Raw genomic sequence first — 26,259 nt, forward strand, 5'->3', positions numbered from 1 at the left:
AAATCTGTATGGACTGTGCATAGTCGTGGTCGAGGCTGCGGTCGCGACTCTTGTGTCCATATTGTAGCGGGCCGGGAGCATGCTCGGGACTTCCGAAATTGTGTACATTGTGCACAGTGCACTCCACTCAAATATTATAAAATTTTATCGACCAGGTTTGTGTCAGCGCTATTTTACTACCCCCCCCCCCCCCCCCTTTTTTTTTTTCGCCTTTTGTAGCACCCAGATTTATATCAGCACACTGATTATTTACTAGGTCTTTTGATTGTGTGCAACCTCTTAGTTTGATATTAAGATGCTTTTGAGTCGATAATCTGAATTCTGCAAGACAAGCCATGAGGTCAAACTCAAAGAGGTGGAGGTAGGCGAGGAAAGAGTGTTCTACACTTTAGAGAATGGGATTACACATCTGCCACTTATTGCTTTGCTGACTTGCTGGTTTTATGTAGTGATAAAACAGCATAGACATTTTTTTTTTTAGCCTGTGAGCTTTAAACGGCTTTGCTCGCCTAATTAATGTTTCCTGATCAATATTTTGGAAGGTTCAGACGTGGGTGCTGAAAAATCCAGTAATGATGGCATCGTGGGTTCTTACTTTCTCCTTCTTCAATTGCTCTTGTTCCGTGCCCTGCCTGTGCAGAAGGTGCTGCCCGCCATTCAGCCACGGCCGCCACCTGCCCCTCCAGCTGTGGTGGCGCGTGGCTACACTGGCCTGGACAACCTGGGCAACACCTGCTTCATGAATGCCGTGCTGCAGTGCCTTGCCAACACACGCGAGTTCCGAGACTACTTCCTCAGTGAGCGCACTCTGCTTCCCTCTCACAATTGACAGTTTGTGTTGATGAAGTACCAGCTTAACCCTAAGAGGCACGGCTGTATTAATAGGGTACCCCTGTGACAGGTAACAGGGGTATCACCCCTTCACTGGGGGGGAGGGTTGGCAGAAGTGCTATGTGACAGAGGTAATACTCCTGTCATACGAGCATTTCGAAGGCCATCAAACCGATAGTCCATCGACTCGACGGCCGTTGAGGGCTCAATGACCATTAAGTACATAATAAATAGTCAAAAGAGCAGCTCTGAACTGTATCGAGATCTCTGAGGCCTTCGAGCGGCAGTCGCACGCATTCTTGGACACAGAGCGCTCGTAATGCTAAGGAATCAAAACAACGGTGTAATCACTGACAAATTATGAAACGTCAGATTATGTGGCTTATTTTCCCCCCTCCTCCCCCACAGAGAGAGTCCTTGCTTCGAAGCGCTGGAGCAAGCACAATACCATAGTTGCTAGTGATACAACAATAACCAGCACTAGCTCCCTTAACTCTTTCCTGCCACGGGAAAAATGGTGGTTTTTGGGTGGTGTCATCAATATTTTTTTTTTTTTCTTTAATTAAAACCACTTAGTACAGGACTGTCTGGTATCAACTGCCTAGTATCAAATTGTAGGGGAGGAATTCCTCTTCACAGTGATATTTATTGCGTGAGTGATAAAAAAAAAGACACCCTCAGAAGAAAAAAAAAGCGCGTAAAAACATCAAAATTTCTTGATACAAATAAAGCATGAAAAATTTTCAACATATACCTTTTTTACTACAGAGACCAATGCAATGCTGAAAAAAATTCTAGATTTTTGTATGTAGTATTAGCTGAGTTGGGAAAGAAAACAATAGTTAAGGTCGACGCCTGACTGTCTTCTCATGGAAAAACCGACTCTGCGCTGCCAGTGGCAAGTAATCCCTCCTGAGAGACGTTGGCACCCTGTAGGTAACAGTTGTGACCTTCAGAACACGGATTTCTTCCTATCGGCGTGCAGCAAAAGTGGATTTTCTCGGAGCATGGCTGACGACGTTTCGGGTCAGTCTGATGCAGTTACGTCGTCAGTGCTAAAATCTGAAGAGCTGAATTCGTCTTCCGAGTCATCACTGCTGCTGTTCGCATCCAAAAAACGAGCTCTCAGATACGTCAACTTCCGTGGAAACGCACCGTTTCCACGCTGAAGCGCTACGTCAACGCCATAATGCAAACAAGGAGCGCCGATTACCTGACTCCGAAGATTACCTGAATGGGCGCGGCATGGCGGAAAAAATAAAAAAATTAGCTGAGGCTTAGCTTTAGTTAAGCCCGGTAGATTGTGAAAGCAACAATAGCATGGCTACGCTGTAGTTCCGTTGCTGTTCTTCTGTTTCCTGAACGTGTCGTTGCCGTCTAGTTGCATTCTTACGTTCTTGACTGCTGAGTGAGCACGTCGACAAAGAGTCTTCACTGTTCAAAGCGTCCATTACATTCCATTCGGAGTAGTCACCGGTTGAGGACAATTCAACGTAAGCGCGACGCGCTCGTCTAGCTGCATCTTGAGCGTGCCGTCGAGCGAGACACTTCCCGTTCTTCATCTGTCTCTGTAGCCCGCTGTCGTTTCCTGGATTCGAGACGGCGTGACTTTTCTTTCTGTTTATCAGGATGCATAGCGAGTACCTCAGCTGAGCAAGCGCAAGCATTTATATACCCATCGCTTTCCTCCTCCTCCTCTCAACTGTGAGAGGTGACAGCAGCACCTCCACTCAGTAGCAGCGCGGCTCCAGCTGCAGCGCGCCGTGCCTGCCAACCGCCGCCACTCAACCACTCGACTTGGTAGCCCATCTCTCGCAGCTGGTATGACGTCACAACCATCGGGGGTCATTAAAGGTCAAACGTGCCTACCGACCGTGGCTACGCGAAGGGCTGCAAATGGGAGTAGTATTGCTTTCGCAATAAAACCAAAAGCGAAGCTGAAAAAAGGGTTCTTCTATTTCCCACTGGATGACTCCACTTTTTAAGGAGCACATCGAAAGCAGGAAAATTCGAATCTGGAAACCATTGATAGCGGGCTATCGATGGGAATAGGTGCGAGCAGGAAAGGGTTAAAAGAGCATGAATGTGATAGTCGTCTCTAAAACTATCAGATTTACTTCATGAGTGAGTAATATTAGTGTAACAAAAAATAATTGTGTTTTTAACCTTTTGGAGGTTACCGTATAAACGCGTGTAAGGGCCGCACCCGTGTATGGGCCGCACCCTGTTTTTCCGAAGGAAATATTTAAAAAAAAAATATCCTTGTAAGGGCCGCACCCAAACTTTCCACGACCCACGCGGGAATAGCCCTCGCAGTGCATGCGCACAGGAGCTTCCACGTGCTGCCTACAGATGACGCCCGAGGCCGCGGGTCATCATCATCGTCAACTTTTTCTCCCTCGCGACCACTATCCATATCGGCATCAGTATCATCAGCTCCATTTTATTGTGGCTGTCAAGGGCACGCGAGTTGTAGCGTGGCAGTTTGTTCTAGTTGTGGCTTTCGTGCGCTGTCTGCTTTTGTTCATGAACTTGCGCCCAGCGTAGCAACTTTAGCACGATGGGCAAGTACCTGAATAGCTACACAGCCGGCTTTAAACTGAAAGTAGTGGAGTTTGCTCTTGAACACGGCAAGCGTGCGGCGGGCAGAAAATTTGACGTGGACGAGAAGTGCGTCCGACGATGGTGCCTACAAAAAGATGCACTGAAGAACTCAAGTTGCAAAAAGCGCGCCTTCCGAGGCAAACCGTGCAATTTTCCGGGACTGGAGAACGAGCTGCTCTGCTACGCTATGGAAGTGCGGAACAACGGCTACGCGTTAACCACGGACATGTTGCGGGTGAAAGCGCAAGCCTTGGCGCGTGCGAAAGGCATACCGCGCGACGACTTCAAAGCTAGTGCAGGCTGGATGCGAAGATTTTTAAAGAGGAAGGGCCTGTCCCTTCGGCGAAGGACCACGCTGTGCCAGCGGCTGCCGCAGGACTATACTGACAAGGTGCTCAGCTTTCAAAAATATGTAATCGGTCTGCGCCACGAGCACAACTACATATTGTCACAGATAGCGAACGCCGATCAGACCCCCGTGTGGTACGACTCTCCCGAGAACTGCACAGTTGACGTGAAAGGGACGAAGAGTGTCGTCGTGCGGACAACCGGCGCGGAGCGCCAACGGTGCACAGTTATGCTGTGCGTCACCGCGGACGGGCGAAAGCTGCCCCCTTATGTTGTGTTAAAAAGGAAAAGGGTTCCTAAAGACGCTTTTCCCAAGGGAGTAGTAGTTCGAGCCCAAGAAAAGGGCTGGATGGACGATGAGCTTGTGCTCGACTGGGTTAAAAGCGTATGGCAAAATCGCCCAGGCGCCATGTTGGCCAAACGGTCGCTCCTCGTCTTGGACAGCTTCCGCGGTCACTTGACGGATAGGGTTAAAGAACGCCTGCGCAGTATCGGCACAGACATGGCCGTGATTCCGGGTGGCCTCACCGGAATGCTGCAACCCCTGGATGTGAGCATTAATCGCCCTTTTAAGGTAGAATTCCGAAGACAGTACAGAGAGTGGATGGCAAGCGACGATCACGAAGAGACGTTGACCGGACGACTCAAGAGGGCACCGCTCGCAACTGTGCTTGGGTGGATTGTGTCCGCATGGAACTCCGTGTCTGCGGACATTGTATTCCGCAGTTTTAAGGTGACCGGAATATCCAACAGTTTAGATGGGACTGAAGACGATTTCTTGTGGAATGACCATGCATCAGAGCACAGCAACAACTCGGAGTCGGAAGACTCCACGAGTGAAGATTGAGCCTAGAATAAATGCCGTACTGCTCGTTCCCTGATTGGTGTGTTTTTAGTAGAAAAAAACAATTTTTTTTTCGTATATTCCGTGCAAGGGCCGCACCCCGAAAATTGGCCCTCGAGTCTGGAAAAAAAAGTGCGGCCCTTACACGCGTTTATACATAACTTGTAAACTGATTGCTTGCATGCCGGTGGAGTTATTGTGGCGACTGTGGCACTACAAGACCTTGATGTGCTATGATGGAACCTCTCAGTGGTGATCGACTTTGTTGTGTAGCAGTGGCACAACCCCTTCAAGCCCTGCCGCAGTGGCCAAGGCACTTGGCTGCTGTACCCAAGGATGCGGGATCGAATCTCAGCCGAGGTGGCCACTTTCTTGCGATGCTCCCATGTGGTGTGAGATGTCGGTGCATGTTAAAGGACCCCCAGGTTGTCGAAATTTCTAGAGCTCTCCACTATGGCAGCTCTCATAGCTTGAATCGCTTTGGTACGTTAAACCCCATAAACCAAACCAAAACAACCCATTTGAATTTGAGCGCGATTGAGGATCTCGAAGGCACTTGACTCGGTAGCACGACAGGAATGGACACTGTACAACGGACGGAGACACATGTTGTGTCTCCGTGTATTGTGCACCTGTCATACCTGTCATGCAACACCAACGTGCCCAAACTGCCACGTTAGTCTAGACTCAGCAGCCTTTGAAAGTGGCTGCGTGACAGGGGTATGAGAGACAATTCTCATGCACTCAGTTGAGGTTGGCCTACCTGTCTATCTCATTAAGCGGACCTGTTTCGTAACTGATGTCAGGTAGGGAGAATGTTCATTGTCCTTTGACATTTGTTCCAGTCTTGCTTATAATGGACATTTTAGCTGAGCTTATGGGTATTCTCATTCACTCCACAGGTGCAATGCCATTGTTCATACACAGCAGTTGTGTCTGTGCTTGAATAAGGGGTTCTTGGTTGATTTTCTTCGATTCCGAGTGGTAATAATGCACGGACTGTTGTGGCTGCTGTGTGCAGGTGCCACCTTCCAAGGCGAGCTGAACCGCGAGAACCCGCTGGGTATGCATGGCGAGTTGGCGGTGGCATTTGCCGTGCTTGCCTCGTGGCTTTGGTCGGGCAAGCAGCGGTCATTTGCGCCCGCGCGGCTCAAGAGCCTTATCAGCATCAAGGCGCCCCAGTTCACGGGCTTCGCCCAGCACGATGCCCAGGAGTTCATGGCTTTCCTGCTGGATGGCCTGCATGAGGTGAGTGGTGGCGACGCATGTGTGCCGATTGGGCTGTTCGGTGGCGCTGATGCGCTGAGCGTATTGCGGCCGGTATTGGTCCTTATTTATTGGAGACCTGTCACGGGGCTGCAGTGGTTACGGCACTCGACTGCTGTGCCCAAGGATGCGGTATCGAATCCCAGCCGTGGCGGCCGCTTTTTGGTGGAGGCGAAAAGCAAAGCACCTGTGTGCTGTGCGATGTCGGTGCACGTTAAAGAACCCCACTTGGTCGAAATTTCTGGCGCCCTCCACTACGGCATCTCTCGGTGCCTGAGTCTCTTTGGCACGTTAAACCCCACAAACCCAACCAACCCTTATTGATTGGGAGGCAGAGAATTTGAAGTTACAGGTCAATGAATCACTTACTAGTTGACAGGGAAGGATGCAGTTGGAAGCAGCTTTTGCGAGAAAAAAACTGAAAGTTTGCCTTGGGGAATGGAAAGGCTTGGCAATTGTCTCACTTGATGGTGCCGTGTAGGAAGGGATGGAAGGAGTGGAAAAGGAAAGGGGGGGCAAGGTGTGCTGCTGTAGAGGGCTCTGAATTTAACTTCGAGATCCAGCTGCTGTTCTTGAATGTTCACTGATGGCAGAGTTGACGGACGCTTCACCTCCAGTGGAAGGAGGGTGATGCCTACCCACCTCTGAGCACCCTGTTGTTAGATGTGGCATGGTTTTTCATTTCTCTCTGTTACAAATGGTTTTTCTGCAGCATTGCTTGGTGTTTTGTAAAGGAATTGGCAACGGGGCTCTTGTTGGTCATTCCAGGATCTGAACCGCATCCACAACAAGCCTTATGTCGAGAGGGTGGAGTCAGCTGGCCGTCCAGACAGTGTGAGTACTGGCTAGCTCTGAACACCATGCTAAGCATGCCAGCTTTCTGGGTTGTAATTCTTGGCAGTTTTATATGGCTCCTTTTTCCGGGGAAAGTTGTTCCCGCTGGGTGGTGACCTTGTGCAGTCTCACGATTAGATATTGTACCATGCACAACATTCCAGCATTCCTTATGCAGTGTTTCAAATAATTAAGCAAGTAAAACTATTAATGCCAATGGGAGACCAGTAACCGATGCTTTATTTGACCACAGTGCTAGGTAAAGTTCTAACTGTTAGCCAACCAAACTGCTGAACAAACTTTCTGCCCTGTTTATGTGCACAGCTCGGGTGTCATTTAGTGATGTTCGGTATTTAGTGAGACCAAAAATTGATACTTAATGCTTGATTATGCTCTGATAGCTAAGCAAGCGCCTGCCAAGATAAGTGGTGTTGGTTCGTCCCCCCTTTCTCACCAGGGAGGTTAAGGCAAAAGCCTTTTTAGGCTCATTGGTGTGCGTAGAAAGTGCCTCCATGCGAGGCATCCACCCCTGCTAGCACTTGAATGAATGAAGATAGGGGAGAAAAAAGGATTGTATGAGATGGAGGAAAAATTGAATCTAGAATCTAAGTTTGATGAGTTTAGAATACAGTAGAACCTCGGTGATATGAATCTCACGGGGTCTCAAAAAAAATGCGTATCATAAAAACGAACGAGAATAAGTATGCAGAAGCATGGGAAAGGCAGTTGCGCAGATCTGTTACCTCCGAGAAGGTTTATTACGGTTGCACAGTCACTGCTCTCCACTCGCAGCGCACAAAATGCTACAGGCGACGCACGGGACGCATGCCTCCGCGGACATCTCGCGGTGCGTACAGCACGACAAGAGATGGCGATGTGCCTGCCGCACGGCGCCGCAGACTGCTCGTGATGCGTACAGTGTGACTAGCAGTCGTGAAGGCTACGATGTGCGGCCCGTGCACGCCTGCCGTTGCGTGCGCCGCTGGCTACTACTCACGGCCGCGCACCATTGCAAACCTTTCACGACATGGAAAACGATCGCGATCCGCTCGCCTCTGCGCGTTTCTCACGGCACATACATCATGACTGGAGATGGCGACATGCGGGCCGCATGGCGCCGCAAACTGCTCGCGGATCGCGATCGCGGAGCCAGTGATGTCTGGTCCGTGCGCACCCACCACGTACGCCGCCGCCAGCCACGGCGGTTGCGCAGTCTGCAATTTGTTAGCCACATGCCGCTGAAAGCTTTTCGCGGCGTAAGCCCAAAAGGAAATCGCAACGTCGGCGAGGTGTGGACCACGTGTCACCGCAAACTGCTTGGGATGCATACATACAGCGCGGCTGGTGATCACTGAGCCAACGATGTGCGGGCGGTGCGTAGTGTTCAAGGTTGCGGCCGCAGTTCACGCGCTCGTATCATCCGTTGTGACGCGGGAGAGTGTTCGGACCATCCAAAATTTTGCACATTGTACACAATGCACTCTGGCCAAGGAATTTCGCAAATTCGTATTAACTGGATTCGTGTCACTGAGATTTTACTGTAATTAGTTCATTAATTAGAGCCACAAATTTTGAATTCGTGTCGAATTATCACCGGATGTCGACATAGTCAAGGGATGTGAAAATAGCTCGGACATCGAAATAGTACAGAAACATCAAAGTTGGGTTAGAAATGCCGGATTTGTGTCAATATAGGTTAAAAACGTGGAATTAAGATTAATTAATTAATACCTAACAGTGAATGACCTGTAATTTGGGTTAGAAAACAAAAACTTGTCTGATGACATCACATCCAGTGGAAAGATGTTGAGTCAGTGTGAGATCTTTCAAAATGAGTAAAAGCTCCAGATTTGTGTTACATTAAATAAATAAACATCTAATTAAGCATAATCAATACTTAAAATCACTGAAGGGCTTATAATTGGGGTCGCTTTGTCTCAAAAACAAAGGAACCTGGATGGTGACGTCACATCCTTCAAAAAGACGCGGCAAATAAGTATGAAGAGTCACATAAGGGCTTTTGCCTTACCGCACTTGAGAGGTGTCAAAGTGCCTTCAGCGAATTTTCTCTCAGGTCGTTGCTGATGAATCGTGGAGCAACTACAAGCTTCGCAACGACTCCATCGTGGTGGACCTCTTCCAGGGCCAGTACAAGTCTACCGTCATCTGCCCGAAATGCCACAAGGTGGGTTCAACAGGTTCTGTTTTTTGTTTTTTTTTGTCAGCTCTGATGCGTGATGCATATTTGAGTAATTGATTGAGTAAGCTTTATTTCTCGTCACAGCGAGAAATTGGCTCTTGGCTCTTGTAGACAGCCACGTCGCCATTACAGATAAATTTCCATTCAGTGAAGGAAAACTCAGAGCTCTACGAAGGCAAAAGTAAGTAGGGTGCTCGATCAGGCAAAAAAAAAAAGGGGGGGGGGGGGGGGGGTGTTTGTATTAGCATCCAAAATTGGATGCTTTTGGTATTGCCTTGAGGATTTGCAAATGGGAAAAAAAATATGATACATGTCGATATGTTAGCACCGAATGAGACATAAACGGCAACTGAAAGGCAAACACAAATGTAAAAATATTGGTAGCTGCTGGTGATGAGATATGGGTAGCTTCCATTGGCACTTCCTAAGTACTATAGTCTTCCCATATTCAATGTGTAAATCGAACGCTGTAGTATTCAGTGTCCCTCAAATAAGGGTTTTTTGTTTAGCTCTTTGCAGTTGTCTTGTTTGCTTCCAATTTCTTGCTGATTACCAAACGTTAATGTAGATTGTAACAGAAATTTTATGATCTCTTTTAATGAAGCAGGGACGTATGTCATGTTTGTTATATATATATACTTGCAGTTCAGTGGTCTATCTACACGCAGGTCTCCATCAGCTTTGACCCCTTCCTGTACTTGACGGTGCCCCTGCCGAAGAGACAGCGGGTGTTGGTTGTGCACTTCTTCCCGCTCGACCCACATTCTATGCCAGTCAAGGTCTGTATGTCAGCCTTTCAAAAGAGCTCTGTTCAGGAATTCTGACCGCACTTTTAACCACGAAGGCAGCTTTTCTGCAGGTTTCAATGGGTAGCCTCAAGGCTACTCCTTGAAGGAAAAAGCTAATATCATACCTTCCCTTGCTCCCACAGTTTTCCTCCAAAGGAACACTGTGGGAGCGGGGGAAAGTGTGATCTTAGTTTTTCTAATGCCTCTCGATTAAAAATTATGACAATCGTTATGAAAGGATTCTGTTGGATGTGTATGCCAATGAGGCCTAGGCTCAGATATTGCACATGGTAAACTGTGCTTTCTTCACAATTGCTTATGAAAATATCTGTTTTGAGTAAAATATGTATTTCACTTTTAGTTTTTCTAGTCTATAATTGCATTGTGATTAATGAAAACAATGTCAGGACTAAGTAAATCTGTCAGCTCAGTCTGTCCTCGGGGTCTCTTTGAACATGAAGCAAATGTGTCTGTTCAGCTCTGAAACCTGCCTGCGTTTGAAGCCATTGAAAATGCACGGTGCAATGTTCACAACCGTTTTTTTATTCCTTATTTGCCTCGCATTCCTTATTTATCCTTTTACAGCTGCGGGTCAGACTGAACCATGATGCTAAAGTCCAGGACCTTAAAGAAGAAATCTTCAAGAAGACAAACGTCCTCCCTAGGAATGTATGTTCTGGATTGTATATTGATGCTTTGGCTGTTTTCCCAACTGCTTGTTGGTAGTGCATATAATGGCAAAGGGCACTGTAATTGGGCTTGCCTCTTTTTAATTAACTATGGTTGCTTTAGTTTGCCCGTGATTATTTCGACTTCCTACACAATCGCTACATTTTATCAGAAAATTAATAAAAACCTTAACTGACCATTTACTTAATTGGTATTGAATTGATATTGAATACAGATATTAAATATAGAATTGGTGCTTCCAGCTGCACATACTCGAAGTCTACAACCGGAGGATCTACAAGGTCTACGGCAAGGAAGAGAGCCTCGGTGGAGTGACTCCCAAGGACCAGCTCTTTGCGTGAGTGTAGCTGCGCCGTAGCCCACGGATTTTCAAACCAGATTCTAAGGAACCCTTGGGTTCCTTGTGAAGTGCTTTCTGCATTCCCGAATCAGTGAACCCGCACACTTTTCATTGTCTACCTCTTCTTTTTAACGTGTTGGCATAAAAACTCCGCTCTGGCCCGGTGGTGTTGATTCTGCAAAGCCTCAAGGCTGTTTTGATGATGTCACAGGGTCACAGGGGTGGAAGTGTTGCTCCAATTGCTCCATTCTGCTCCAGAACACGGGAACACGGGAAGAATTTACCAGAACACGGGAACAATGTCACAGCACCAGGGGCAAAGATATAACTCATCTTGCCTTGGGCTTAATACAAATAAAATTTTTGTAAGGGAAGGAAGTATGGAGCAAAATATATATTCGTTCGCAAGTAAATTTAGTATGAGCCACAGGTAATTAAAGATAGATATAATTGCAAAAAAATGCACTGTGCGTGGGACGTAGCGCCTCTTCTTAGCCTTTTGAATCGCCAGTGGAGAGATTAGCGAGAGCAGTAAACGAAGCAGATGGCATAAACTACTGCTAGCCGTAAGGAAACTTGTCTTGCTGCAAAAAATACAGTCTTTGTAATGCTTTTACTATGAAAACAAGCCACTACTTCAACATGGAGCCCTTTTGTCCATGATAAGCATGTCAGGCCTACGTCAGACAAAATTATACTTAAAGCGTTATGGGTTGCTACGCCAAAGCTGTCAATCACTAGGAAGCTTCTCAAGAGTGTTGGAAAGGCATATGGCCTATTGCAAAGATATTAAAAATGAGCCCGAGTATTGCTCTCAAGCAAAGAATGATAAACTATTGGCAGGAGGCTGTGAAGTAAATCTGAAGGATAGTATATCCTTTAATGTCATCTGTCTGCATCCCAAAGCTGCTCCAAAATACTTTAGCCTGCTTCCACCCCTGTAGACCTCCTCCATGTTTACAAACAAAAAAGGCGATAGAGGTGGTTCTGCAGTCATCTACAATCCCAGAGTAGGCAAAAAGCACGAGAGCGGCACTGGCGCCAAGCTTGTCAAGGCGCGGTATTGTAGTCTGAAGGCTCCTTTTTGGCAGACAACATAACCAGGGCTCAGGAATTTATCAGCCCAGGCATAGGATCAAAAAGGATCATGTAATACCCCATATCAGGGGACTTTGAGGTTATTCTAAATAAATATGCACAAGATAGGGAGATTAGTATCGCTGCATCAAAGTGGTGGACTCAACATTTGAATCTATCAAGTCAAAGTAGATTAACGCATTAGGTCAGACTAGGTGTTCAGTAACGAAGTGCACCAGAAAGCGTTCAGTTTGCTGCTAATCTGTTCCAAGTTGTTGCTAAGGTCAGCCAATGTTATATATCTTTACATACTTGGGCTGTTTGTCTTGTCAGAGGTGAGTACGAAGTTGGAAAGGCATTGAGCCTGCATAACAATGAATCAGATTAGAGATTTTGTATTTCAGAAAGAGAAAACGGCAATTATCAAAGGTGCTTGACCTTAAAACCGTGCTCCAAAACCTAATTAAAATGCTCCAAAACTCGTTTCATTGCTCCAAAGCTGTTCTAAAATGGCTTTATTATTGCTCCCAAAGCTGCTCCAAAATGCTCATGTCTGCTTCCACCCCTGGGGTCATGTGACATTATCAAATGCTCAGTGGTAAGCTGTATGTGGCGTCATAACACCACATGACATGGTTGAGTTGGCAGGTATGCTTGCAGCTGTCAGTTAGATGCCCTACTTAAAAAATAATTTCAACTGAAGCCTCGCAGCTGGTGTGGAGGGACTGCAATAAAAGTGGAAGAACGAGCAGGGAATGAAAAAGGTAAAGAGCGTAGGTCAGCTAGGGAGAGGGGAGATAGGAAGCTAAGGGAGCGTCACTTGAGAGAGGGAGCAGCCGGATGGAAAAGAAGGTAAAGAGCAGAGCGGTGGTGGCCAGGGGAGAGGGAGATAGGAGGCTAAAGCAGTATGGTGGCGGCTTTTTTGATATGCCGTTGCAGCGCCTGTATATACGAATTTCGAAAAAACTTTGCCCGTAAGTTCTGTTTCGTAACCTTGCATTTAAATGTAGGATACCAGGAAAAAAATATTTTTCACATTTTTTGGTTTAAGACCCTTATTTTTTTATCTTCTAGGTTAGGAGAAAAACCTTTTTTCGAATATGGGAGCAGCCGATAACCTCCAAGAAGCATGATGAGTATAGTGGTGACAGTATTTTTGAGGCTAGAGAATGTGCTTTTGAATTCTGAGCATCTTGCGAGTAGTAGCCAGGTAGCAATGATAAAGACAGGCATCCAACTTGTTATGCTGGCCATTGGGAAAAATTGCAGAGATTTAGCTTTAGCTAAGCTTTAGGCTTAGCTAAGCTTGTGTTAGGCTTAAGTAAGCCTAACACACTCAGTAGGCTTGGAAGAGCTCAATTACGCCAATTATGCCATTCAGACTTCATTTCGTGACCTGTGCTTGGGTGGTCCTAATTAGCTTTGTTCTTGACCTTGGTTATGGTCAGTCATGGTAGTCATGGTCACTCATAGAAAGTGATGGTATAACCATGTATAGCAAAGCTACGCTTGGTTGATGCCATTGCAACATTTGGTTAGGCGGACAGAAATGTAATACAGAAATCAGTGAAATCTACTGTGCTGGGATAAAAGTGTGCACTAAAAAAGAAAAAGGCTCGACAGTGTTACAAACGCAGAGCAGTCAGTCAGTAGCAAAGGTCGTTTGGAACAACAGAGGTGTGCATTTGCAATTTGAATGCAGACTAGAATGCTAAATTATATGAACAAAAGCTGTAGGCAGAGCTAGAAAGAAATGAGGCCGGCAACTCACGCTGGCCATTGACCTAAATGCATGGCCAGAAAAATAAGTTTTCTTTTGTATGTAGCTCATGAAGAAGTTTTTGCGTTGTTGGCGAAGATGCAAGGCAGTACTGGCAGGATATGTGTTATTTTGTGTGACCTGTGTTTTGGTTTCCCCTCTCCCAGGTTTGAAGTCCTAGACAAAGAAGCTGCACGGGAAAGGGTGGTGGAAGTGGCCGTTGTCCAGGCAAGTGCTTCCCGCGTGGCTTAATACTAGTTAACACAGCATACTTCCTGTCATTTGCCACTCTGCTGTGGCTGCATATGTTTTGTAGCTTTGCACACGCCATGTGATTGAAATTGTGTCACCACTTGTATAGATATATTCTTATTCGGATATATAGGGATGTGTGGCTCTTGTTCGAGAGTTGTCTGCCTTGGAGCAAAATAAAAAAACACGTAGATGTAGCGTTTTGGGGCCTTCTATTGGGCTCAGCTCTGGCTGCGAGCAGCAGTCATAGTTAGCCGATAAAATGGGGCCGCATTTTTGAAGTTCACGCTGAGCAGCGATTCGAGCTCAGCTCTGCGAAGCAAGCAGGAGTTGCAGAATTGTTTTTGCAAGAAAATCGCAATTCGTGTATTCAGCAGACAGTGTTAGGCAATGAGGGGATTATTTTGACAGACTAAATGTGGAGGATGCTACCAGTGCCGAAACAAAACAAAACAAAACAAAAAAGCATGCCAGATGTTTGTTAATTTGTAATTTGTTTAATTTGTGGTGCCGGTCAATCGGAAATGAACAGCATAATCACTCTTAGGCTGTAATTGGTTTGAAAGTAGAGGAGCTAGGATCTGAACCGATGGCCTCCAAATTTTGCGGGCGATGATCTACCTACCGAGTTACGAAGTCTAGCCTGCTTGCCCAGGCTTGAGCGGACCTGCTTGCTTGAACGGTGCAGTAACGAGACTGTTGTCCCCCATTCCTAGAGGGCGCTGATGCCTGCTCTGGCAAGCACGTGCTCTTCGTGCGGCAAGGAGTGTGTGGCGGAGCACGACAAGCTCAAGCGTTGCACCCGCTGCTTTCGTGTGGGCTACTGCAACCGGTGAGCTGGGGGGTTTTGAAGCATCGCTTTTTTTTTTTTTTTTTCTTTTACACAAGTCAGCTGTGAGGCTTTTTTGTTTATGCCATCCGCACTTTTTAAAAATTTTTTTCCATGCACGGCGATGCTGTTTTCCAGCACCTGCCAGAGCAACCACTGGCATCTGCACAAGAGCGCCTGCAAGTTCTCCCCAGAGCTGGTGGGCCAGCCGTTCATGCTGAGCTTGCCCGCGTCCCAGGCAACTTACCAGAACCTCTGCCGCCTCATGGAGGCCCACTCCAGGTGACCTTCCCATGATGCATCGTGATTCTTTGGCGACACCCGTGCAAAACTCCTCTGCAGATGATTACGGCTGCAAGCAGTGGTGAACCAAGAATTCTCCTATCGGACCCTGAAAATTCTTACTTTGAGCACTTGTTTCGTGCGTGCTTTTTCTTTCTGTGAAATTTCGTAATGTTTCATATAAGCCTAGCTGTTCATGTGGATTAACAAAGGGTATTGTGCAGGAACGTTGCAGAGGATGTGTACAAACATACTCACACACAAAAAAATAGCATCGTGCATTTTTTTTTTCAATTCCAAACATTTCCTCCTAATACTTCTTAAGCCCCATTTTAGACGAATTTTCCTGAAGGATGAAAAGTTCCTCAAATGGAACACTACTGGTTGCGTATTGGAACACTATTAGGTGTGTATGGATGCAGATGTAATCACTTTGAAGGCAGTTGCACTCCACCCGTAGTGGCTTCATGCAGTCAAAAGTGTTTCACTCTTAGACAACGCTTGAGCAAACACCACGAGTCGTTACTTTTTCTAGTCAGCCCTGCATTCACGTTTTCTACTTGGGCAGGCTGCAGGGAGGTCTCGTTAATTTCAACTCTCTTATTAGTACAACCTTCATACTTTGTTCCAATCAGTATGTGTGCCTTAGAGAAGGTCCCCTTTAGTTTGAACTCTAAATGGAATACATTTTTGTTCTTCTTCAATTGTCGCCAGCCAACTCTGGGTGCAAATGTGTGCATTGTAAATTTGGGTGTGTTCCACTCCCATTCCAGTATGTTCCCATAAGCATCTAATGGTCTGCCTCTAATCAGTTAGCTGTTGTGGGAGGTGCGTGATAGAGCCAAATTGCGCATTGTGAGGGTTAACTTCCCTAAGCGGCAACCAGTGGGTTGTGAGGGTGCCGTAGTGGAGGGCTTTTGATTGAATTAGACCACCTGTAACGTGTGCAGATGTAGCCCAGCCCTTGGGTGTAGTTTGTACTTCGCCGCTATCAAAATGCCGTCTGCAGCCTGCATTGAACCCGGGTGCTCTGGCTCTGCAGTCAAGCGTCCTAACCACCGAGTTTAACACTGGGGTGGGTTTCTTTGTTTCAGGCATTCTGTGAATGTCTTCCAACCGCCGGTAGAGTCCAAACGATCTTTGGACGCAGCTGCAGGTGCGACCAGCTGCAACAACGAAGTGGCTAGTGACAACCAGCAGGAAGTCGAGACGCATGTGAGTGTGTTAGCGTTTGCGTTTAACTTCGTGCTTCTAATTTGGCCTTGATTTGGTCACATTATAAGCTGCTTTGTCCGGAGTCCACACTGTGGACCGATTTTTATGTCGAGTGCTTCGGCTCAGGTGTGTTGCCTATATAAATCACCATCGCAGTGTGGCTTTGGGCTCCGTATTGCTGTTGTTTCGCAGGGTTTGCGGCGAAACATGGATCGAGCATTGCCACATAGTACCCCAAATTTCTGAATTAACCGGGCTGGCACAGGCCGCCAGTTTGAATTATCTGGCCAGATTTACATTGAAAAATATGGGACCACAGAAAAGCTTTGAATTATCCGTGAGTTCGAATTAACCGAGTTCGAATTATCGAGGGTTTTACTGTATAGCTTTTACAAGCTTGGAGGAGCCGTAAAAAATGAAGTACAGGTATGATCATCGATTTTGGCAAGTAGAATGCTCACATTGACACCAATTTTGATGAGGATGTCAATGATTTGAATAGACCGTTGAGAAGAATTTGCTCCCCGTGGTTTTTAGGATGTGGCTTTTTTTCGGCCAGTGCTATGACCATCTCTGGGCAGTGTTCTATACTGGGAGCATATGTACAGTACAGAAGCAATGCAACTTTGTACTATCTGGAGCTGAAAGGAACAGATGAATTTAGCCTACATGTGGCAGGAAGTAGTACAACTAATGGTTGTCTATTAGGGAGGAAGGCTATACGGGAAACAAAATATCATGACTGCAATGAGGTGGTCACATAATTTCATGGTGAGAATAGTACTTTCTTGACTTGACTGACAATGGTGATGTGTATGGACTAACCCAGGGTGACTGTTCGAACCAAGGCAGTGGAGACGGCAGTGGAGCCATGTTTACTGTTACGAGCATAAACACGGAGAATGCTGCCTGCAAGACTGACTTTGTTCTCGAAGATGAAGGTGAGAGCCATCACATTCCTTGCCTTAACTATTAGCTTCTTGGGCAAACTGACTAGTACAGAGTTGCACTAGGGTGGGGTGGCTGTGGTCAACTGGGGCACACAATAAAGCGCTGCTCTTTATTGGGAAATCAAATCATTGCATGCACTGCCGTTCTGATACATGAGGGCAAACTTGACATCTGATCTGAGTGCCACCGATGCGCTCCCTCTGTTTTCTTCTCGCTGTTGCCAGGGAACGAACCCTTGGACTTCAGCGGAGTGGTCCGCTTGGCGATGGACTGGAAGAATGACCAGCGTCAGGGGAACTACGTGCTTGTCGAGTCCAAGGAAGTGGTAGGTGGCGCACGGCGGGTGTCTCTCAGGGGTCTTCACCTCGTCCTATAGCCATAAGCGTTTCTTGCCTCTGAATTGCTTGCCCATTTAGGCTCAAATTTCGTACAGATGGGACCTTTACTGGTTGAACTTAATGGTGAATTGGTCGAGCAACAGTGGAATGCGCTAACACATTCGTCAACACAACCTCTTGTTTGGTTTAAAAGAAGTACGAGTTCTTTACCGTTGAAAATGTTGGTTCCGGGCAATGTGGCAGCCTAATATGTGAGATGAACCAACTGGTAGCTGTAGCCTAATATATCAGATGAATCAACTGGTAAGGGAAGGGCTATTTTCTATGGCTGGAATTATGGCCTTTATGGAAACTGCCCGCAGAGAACAACATGTCTCAAAGCTTCATCTCTCTCGACTTTGCCCAAAGCCTTCTACAAAAAATTAACTTCACATCAAATTTAAATGCGTACTTCTTCAACGGTCTGCGAGTTGGCAGCATTTTTAGGGAATAAATGGTGGGCGAACTGCTGGCTGGTTATTTTTGGAGCTAACCGATTTCATAAGTAGACTCTGCAGCTTCCTTCCACAATGGCTGGGCATTCATTTATTTAACGATTTCTTTCTCCTTTCAGGAGTATGCCATGTCCGATGACGACCGCAACGTGTCCATAAAAGGTGCGTTCTTCACTTCGTTTCTGTGTGAGTTGCTGTATAAGTTGCTGTATAGTTATAGGCTGTGTGCTTGTGTAATGTGATGTATTTGGGTTTTCCGCTAAGAGCTTGTAATGATGATGAGGATGATGATGAAAACATTTATTGACATTGGCTTAGAATAAGGGAAGGCTGGTCGGGTCCCTAGTCCGGGACACTGTTGGTAAAAGCCACTGCCTGTGCCCTTTCGACGAGGGCTCGTTGTTCCTTGAGGTCCGAGCTGGACAGGGCCGCCTCCCAGCCTTCCCACGTTGACTGATTTATTATATTAATACTGGTATTTTATTGACAAGCCCATACCATATGGTATAAGTTTGCCTTCTGGCCACAAAATTTGCACTGTGCCGAAAAGGATTCTGGCTCAATGGCGTGAAGTGTGGCTGGATTATTAAATGACATAGTTTGTAACCTTCGAAGGTGACACTCTTCTGATTTACTAAGGCCCTTAGCGGGCTTCGGGGATGTCTGCCTTTCAAGGCGCGAATGCTGTAATATCTCTGAATATGTTGTTAACGGAGAGGGTGAGCCTAAATCGGCAAAGGAGGGCGTAGTAGGATTCCGGGGAAGAAAAGCTCGGGTTTAAGCGTGTGCGCACTCGTTTCTTTCAACTCCCTGGTGATCTGGTACCCATATTAGCTCCTTCTGTGCAGCTGAAGTCCTACATTGACTCAGAATTTTCCCGGCTAGCGGCGTGATTCTGCCACGCATATAGTTTCTATAAGCCGCCTGGGAATCTGTAACTGTATTTCGATGCGGAGTGCGTTCTTACGTTGGCCTTGCTTTTTTTTTTTTTTTCTTTTTGACCAGCTGCCATGTCTGAAGCTCCGCATCTTTGGTGCATTGGCACGCTTGAAGCCTCCACGGTACATGCAGTCATTTTTGAAATAGTGTATGTCAAAACATCTGTTCACCATGCTGTCGAAGAATGCTGATAAGTTCCGTTTTGCACCTCGTGTGTGTCTGATGCAAATGTTATGCATGGTGACAAGGATGACATGAAGGTTCATATCGCTTCGCATGTACGCCAGGGATAGAGCAAGCCATGGACAACCAGCAAAGCTTGGTAGTTACGGATGAGAAAATGTTAGCGAGCTTGTCGTCAAAAAAAAAAGAACTTTGAAAAAAAAAAAAAATGATTCTGCCTTCTCGCCTCAGATGTTCATTCCATGAGGGTTTTCATTCAAACCCACTTATAACAATATTCAAGTGCCTTGAAAATATCATTCTTATAACCGATAATTGCTATAATCGGGTTAGGCTGAAAAAACAAAGAAAGTATTTAAAGTGCACATTTAATGGGGACGAGTTAGCTTAGACTTTTTATTTCATAGCGGGAGGAAACCCGTAGTCCGTAAGTGTTGTCCATTTCACTATCTAGCCGATTTAGTCAACATCTTTCTGCAGGGCATTCAACTGCTGAACATAGTGCATTGAAACGTTCTTAGCAAAAACAAAGTCCCGCAAATAGTCAATCATTCTCAAAGCCTCCTGGTGAGATGCAACCTGCACAGGTTCCGATTCATTTTCGTCATCACTACTGTCAGCGGTTCTCCGTGCCAGTGACTGCACCGATGATAACCTTGTCTGTCAGCTCTTCATCTGTCGCGACAGTATCGTCGGCATGTAAAAATTCCTCAAGTCCTGGCACGTCGCTGGGACTTCAAAGTTCGGTCATCGCTGTGTCAGCAGGAGCTTCGCCACCTTCCACATCGCCGGCATCCCCAGCGAATCCCACCTTTCTGAAGCAGTTCATGATGGTGGAGGAACTTCTACCCATGTTCCAAAAATGAACTGCTCTGCCATCAGGAGTGAAGTCTTCAAGTCTGATGCCTGTCGGTGTTCTCGGACTACCCTCCATTGCTGTTCACGGAAAATCCAGGGCCAGCAAAATCATGGCAACGATGATGGCACATAGATAACCACGCTAGAAAGACGTGCACGAATGCTGCTGTATGACTGCCACAAAACGTGTGCAATCACGAAGCAGTGACCTGGACAAGGCAAATACGTGGAGGATAGTGCTGCGCACAACGGTCAGCGCACCCACAAAACGAACTGTTCAACCGTGGAGATGTAGAGAGGACTCGAGTTCCGTAGGTAGCGGGCAGTCTCGAGGGGGAGCGCTCAAAGCTCTCCCTCAGAACGGCCGTGCCTAGCAGCGCCTTAATCCTTCTGTCCTCCTCCACGGGGGGAAGCGCTCTGTCCTCCCCCGCGTCTCCGTGGCATGCAAGCTTCCCCGGCGCACCCGACCAACGCATTGGCTCGATGCGGTCTGTCTCGATTTCTTTTTTCCTTTTTTTTTATTGTCGCTGCATCGCTGTCGTCGGCGTCTCTGTGTACGCGCGCGCTTTTTTGGTCAGCGCGTTTCTGCGTTTTTATTGACTCTGAGTGACCATATTTATTTGATTGTTATAAGTGGTAATATAATATGACATCATTGTAATAACTAGTTTATTTTACCATAGGACACATGGCGAACCTGACGATGCAGCGGCTGCCCATTGTTATAATCAATATATTGTCATAAGTGGGTTTGACTGTATGAAAGTCTTCAGGTTGTAAGGTATGCCTATTGCCTAAGTGCTAAATGTGCAACAACTTTATTTTATGTGAAATTAAGTGACATATATGGCGGGGTTAGCATTCAAAGATAGATTTTCTGAAAAATTCATAAGTGCTACTGCATTGGTGAAAATTATTTAATCCCCCCCAAGCAGATTTTAAATGAGCACGGCCCATCGCAAGCTGACTGTTATTCTTGGCTCTCGACAAGTTGAGCTGATTACACGTCTTGTGGCAGCGTGTGTCCATTTTGTAGCCGAATATGGCTCGTCCAGCACAAATTTTTGTTCTGGTGAAAGATGGTGATATGAGCAAGAACAATAATTTTGTCTGAAATTCAGTAAAAAGAAATTTCTGTTAGAATGTTAATGCAGGTGAGACACGTCACGAGCCCAGAATTGGTTGTGTGCTGGCAATTGATTGGTCCTATGTTGGACCAGAACAGCACCAATATTGGACGATAGTCTGTGCCATCCGGGTTACTGTTACTGCCTCCTCTGAATTTGCGTTCTTTTAGCAGTGTGTGTGCTGCTGCCGTGGTTGGAGAAGCAAATATGCTTGTCTGCGCAGAGGAAGACGACATCACACTGGACCAGTGCCTGCGTCTGTTCACGGAGCCCGAGGTGTTGGACCCGCAGGAGGCGTGGTACTGCCCGGGCTGCCGAGAGCACCGCCAGGCCACCAAGGAATTCTCTCTGTGGCGCCTGCCGGTGGTTCTCGTCATACAGCTCAAGCGCTTCTCCTTCACTCGCTCCATCTTCCGCGACAAGATCAACAAGATGGTTGACTTCCCGGTCTAGTAAGCGCGGAAGCTTCTCTTTATCGATGAAGGCAAATTGACTGCAGTCAAATCTCGATATAACGAATCCCGCGGGACTGCAAAAAATTGTTCGTTATTTGAAATATCGTAATGAAAAATCTGCGATTATAAGTCAGCGGTGAAACCTAGGTGTGAAAATGATGTACCTTGCAGTAAGCGCATGTGTAGACAAGTGAAACCTCAAATGAAAATGTTGCACTAACTTCAAAGCTGATTTATTTGAAGAAGTAAATTATTTTCTTCTGCTGGTGTGCAGCAAACAGGATCATGCACTACATTACACCACTACAGCACATACACCTTCCACTTTGTGCAACACCTCATCGGTGCGCGATTGCAAGAGGGATGAAAGTACGAACTTTGTCCATGCGCAAAGAAGCATCAGAGTTCGATATGACCTCATCTTCAGTGCTCCCTGAAGCTTGAAAATCTTGTCTTGGTCTTTCAAAATGATCGTGCCAGGCGATGGGGCAATGCTAGCTGTCTGCAAAGGCCAATTCGCTTTTTCCCTGCATCAATTTCTTGCATCTGACATGGGAAAAGGTTAATTAGAAGGTGTTAGAGCTGTGTTGGTCCTGCAGGGGACATCATTTGTGTGACGGTGATAATTACTGGCAGCCACATTCGTCTTTCAAAGGTGAGAGCTCCATCTTCCACAAGGTAAGGGAGCATTTGGAGGGTGTGTAATGTTCACTGATGTGACAAAGGCCGTTCTGATCATAGAGGAGCAACAATTGGTGGTGAGGTGCTGGAAGAAGCACTAGAGAGGGGATGGCAGGAAGGAAGTGCGGCCAGTTTGAAAGGTTTGTAACAAATGGTGGTGTCCTAAAAATGTACCTTTCCTCTCTCTCTTCGCAGTGGCCTGGACATGAGCCCGTATTACTCTGGCCCCGAGACCGTCGAAGGGCCTCCTCCTGTGTATGACCTGTTTGCCGTCACCAACCACCATGGTGGCATGCTGGGTGGCCACTACACCGCGTTTGCCCGCTGCGTTGATCCTGTCGACACGCGCATGAGTGAAATTGGTAAGCAGTGGAAGCGAAGGGGGGGGAACAGTGTTCCTCTCGTTTGTTTCGGTTCGGGTTCAGCTCCAAGATGGAGGAAAACATTTGGGTTCGGTTCGGTTCCGGTTCCGGGGGAAAATTCGGTTTCGCTTTTCGGTTTGGTTCCGGTTCCGGGCGAAAATTCGGGTTCGGTTTCGGTTTTTGGTTCGGTTCCGGTCCCGGTTCGACACCCTGCCTGACACGATGCGTACGAAACTTTGATATGTCACAGCTGTTGCTTGCATGGTGAAACCAAAACGATGGGAGGGAAATAAAAATCATTTTCAAATTGCCTACTGGTTGCAGATGAGTAGCATGTGGCAAGTGATGTGTGTATCCTATTTATTGCGTTGCATAGAATTACAAAAACACACAATCAAAATTTAGTGTTAGTGCAGTAGAACCTCACGGCAGTAAACTCTGATGCTGTAAGGTCCCTGATATAGTAAAAACAAATTGCGGTCTCATTTTGTCTCCCATGCATGACACTATATTTCTTATATAATAAAGACACCTTTAATATGAAAAGGTTATAGTAATAAGTATTTTGGTTGTGGTGACATAATTTCTACTGAATGATTCGTGCAGTTTGAGATTGTGGGGCCAACACTCATAGCAAATGGATATTAAAGATATGATAAAACGGCTCCTTTCATTTCTTTTTTTGCCGTGGCGGGGGAATATGGCATAGCCACAAAGCTTTTAAGGCATGGGGAGAAGTCATTGAGCCAAATGTTAGATCGCGATTATCTGTGAGTTGCCTCTGAGTGTGACGAGGAGGGTAGTGCGATATGTGGGGGAGCGAAATTCCAAACGTCCTAAGCTCAGTATGAAGAAATGCAGAAGAGATGGAAAAATCATAGTCGAGTGCAGGAGGAGTGAGACCAGCATATTTTATGCAATGCCTCTTTCTTGGGCAGGGTGGCGGCTGTTTGATGACAGCCGCGTGGTCGATGTCCCGGACACCCGGGTCGTCACGATGTCGGCGTACATGCTGTTCTACCGGCGCCGAGGCACTCTCTTCGAGCTTCCCACCTTGGTGCCGCGCCCCGTGTCCTCTGCCGCGAGGCTCGTGCCCGTGCAGTCGCAGAAACTTGTCAAGGATCAGGAGAATCTACTTGACCAGGAGCTGGCCTGCCTGAACGACAGCAACAACAACCGGCACGCCACCACCTGTGACAGTTCCGATGACTCGACGATGGAGGATGATGAGGACGACATGAACAGCCCTGATTGACAACGGTGGTACTGGAGTATTAGCAACTTGCAGCCACAACAGCCTAGGTGGTTTTGAAATTGTTACATTTCTGTTTTGGGAGAGGAGCGCTTGTTTCTTGTTCTTTTTGACCTCTGCCCTCTGGTTTATGTTTTCAGTGAGCAACTTTTTGTGTGTTGCTTGCTGTGGACATGTAAACAATCGAGAGCAGGGCAGCTCTGTCCATGCAACGTTCATCCACATGCAAGATGGTGAAAATTGTCCGCGTCTGACTTCAGGCTTGGGAGTCATTGTCCTGTGCGGTGTTTAAATTGCTTTCTTTTTATGTGTGTGTGTTTCTTGCAAGACATGTGGTTCTGCGAGCAGCTCTTTCTATTTCCGAGAACGACTGTTCACTCCGTGCAAAAACCTCTAAGATCAGGATCTATGGAGCTCTAAGATATTTATTTAGACACACACCATTACCTCCGATCCGATTTTGGTCCCTGGAGGTTCTTTATGACATCGGGATACTTCAGAAAAATTGCATGGTGTCCCACTTTTCAACGAATTAAACACTGTTGCATGTCTCTTCAAGTAGCCAGTTCCCGCTGTATTGAAAAAAATTGGAACTGGATGAGGCTTTTGTTTTTTGACAAAAGAAAAATTCAGCAATATGTCTTGAAGTTCTTGCTTCTTTTTTTGTTATCCGGGAGATTTTCCCTATCTGCATAGCGCCTTTGTTTACGTTTAAAGGCCTAGACAGTACTTGTCGCCGTCATCCCTATGCAGTCCTGCCATATTTCGTGCTGATGATCAGTGCACAGCGAAAATCTAGGGTTTGAAAAAAATGAATTACAACAATGCACACCATCGACTGGTAGCTCAAAATTTAGCGAGTTTTCTGTTGTTTAGTGATGTCAACCTGTCTTGCGATAAAGGCATGCATTTCAAGCGTTGAAGACTTCGGGACAAATTCTGCTGGTTTGCTCTTTAATGATGGCTTCCTTATACTGTTTAGGGTAGAAAAGCAAAGTCAGGGTAACCATTTATGCTGAGCCTGTGTTTGCTGTACCCATACATGTTTAGTCAACTCTTTTCGTTATTTCTGGCCAGTCTCCCTTCTTTACTCTCTACATCTACGGCAGCTTCTAATTCATGCATCCCAATGTTCAAAGCATGCAGAACCTTGGTGGCATAATGGCCGTGCACGTGTTGTGTTCATCTGTGGTCTGGGGTCTGGCCGAATTAGGAAGCGCTGCCACTGTTCTGTTTTGTTGCTCATTTTTGTTGTTGCTGTTCTTGTGGCAAACTGTAGATTATGTCTAAACTTGCTCATGTGACAGAGCATTTTCCTCAGGCTTTCCAAACGCAACAAGCTTCACATGCAACTCATGTTCAATCTCTTTTTACTGTGTAACTCGCAAAACAACTGTCTGAAAAGGATGAAAGTTAGCGAGATGTCCTCACACATGGTTCAAAGTTCAGCGGTTCGTTCAGACTGCCTATCGGAGTCAAAAGTTTGATGGAAACCTGCTTGTAGGTATCGCCTACCACAAGAAATATGAAATTACATTTGCGAACAAGGCTCCTGTGTGGGAGCCAAAACATCAGTTCACATTTATTTTGGTCGGTGCGTTTTATTTTTCATCCGACTGCCTATTGCAGGTTCATGAATGTCTTAATTGCCAGTCTAGAATGTTGCCAATGTGTAATTGCCGCTCTAGAACATGGCATTCATTCTCTTAGAGGGCAACTTTGCCTTGAAACGTACAAAAATGTTAGATGCTCATGCTTTATTTTAGCCTCGCAGTGTTCATGTGACTCACTCAGAAAAGACGAGTAAGACCATGAAGTTACCCGTACTTTGTGATAGCTATGTGCTGAGCTTTGAATGGGTCCTAAAGACTGCTGGCAGGTAAGGACGCTCGAAACATATTTTGAGTGAAATTACCTTCCACAGTAAGATACTGATATGGTATATTGAAAGAGTGAGTGAGCTTGTTTTCCTCAAGGAACCCTGGGAGGCTGTCAATCATTCACTACGAACGGCTGAACTGATCTGCAGCTTTTCCTAGCTTTTCCTTGCAACCTTCCAGTAGGGAAATTGTCGTGTCTTGTCTCATGACTCTGCTGTTTACAATGAAATAGGGGTGTTTTACCCCGTCAGCACCATTTATAATATAAAGATGATGCCTAAGCTAGTTGATACTAAATATTCCTGGGGAGTATAAAATTTTAGTGTTGGGGGTGGCTTTCAGCATGGAATGAAAGACACACTAATGGGCAAAGCAAAATCGACCTAGGTGGCTACACTGAGGTGCCATAGATCTTGTGGTTGCTAATTTTATTATTGGTGGCAGCCACAGTGTGCATATTGACTAAGAAGTCTCAGCGTCGGAAATTTACAGTGCCGGGCCTTTCTCGCTTTTCTTTTTGATGAGATTATTTGCGTTTCCTGCCACCTTTCTTGCCCTGCGGTTGTAGCGTTCCCGATTT

The 26,259-nt window shown here is 46.3% G+C and overlaps 1 protein-coding gene across 1 annotated transcript in view; it reads left to right on the forward strand.

The window, feature by feature from the left end:
* The window catches only part of LOC146179430 (ubiquitin carboxyl-terminal hydrolase 19-like), a 44,303-nt gene extending 19,087 nt beyond the window's left edge, over window positions 1-25,216 (forward strand). The window contains exons 10-26 of the mRNA XM_084579067.1: window positions 641-797; window positions 5,649-5,875; window positions 6,662-6,727; window positions 8,802-8,912; window positions 9,596-9,706; window positions 10,301-10,384; window positions 10,648-10,742; window positions 13,749-13,809; window positions 14,550-14,665; window positions 14,801-14,944; window positions 16,039-16,159; window positions 16,989-17,100; window positions 17,335-17,435; window positions 18,062-18,104; window positions 21,273-21,501; window positions 22,381-22,547; window positions 23,486-25,216. Coding sequence (XP_084435193.1) covers window positions 641-797; window positions 5,649-5,875; window positions 6,662-6,727; window positions 8,802-8,912; window positions 9,596-9,706; window positions 10,301-10,384; window positions 10,648-10,742; window positions 13,749-13,809; window positions 14,550-14,665; window positions 14,801-14,944; window positions 16,039-16,159; window positions 16,989-17,100; window positions 17,335-17,435; window positions 18,062-18,104; window positions 21,273-21,501; window positions 22,381-22,547; window positions 23,486-23,802 — 2,262 coding nt within the window. The 3' untranslated portion in view covers window positions 23,803-25,216. The remainder of the gene's footprint in view (window positions 1-640; window positions 798-5,648; window positions 5,876-6,661; window positions 6,728-8,801; window positions 8,913-9,595; window positions 9,707-10,300; window positions 10,385-10,647; window positions 10,743-13,748; window positions 13,810-14,549; window positions 14,666-14,800; window positions 14,945-16,038; window positions 16,160-16,988; window positions 17,101-17,334; window positions 17,436-18,061; window positions 18,105-21,272; window positions 21,502-22,380; window positions 22,548-23,485) is intronic.
* Window positions 25,217-26,259: the final 1,043 nt, after the last annotated feature.

Source organism: Amblyomma maculatum, chromosome 9 (assembly GCF_055883805.1).
Source record: "Amblyomma maculatum isolate TAMU_Amacu chromosome 9, ASM5588380v1, whole genome shotgun sequence".
NCBI lineage: Eukaryota > Metazoa > Arthropoda > Arachnida > Ixodida > Ixodidae > Amblyomma > Amblyomma maculatum.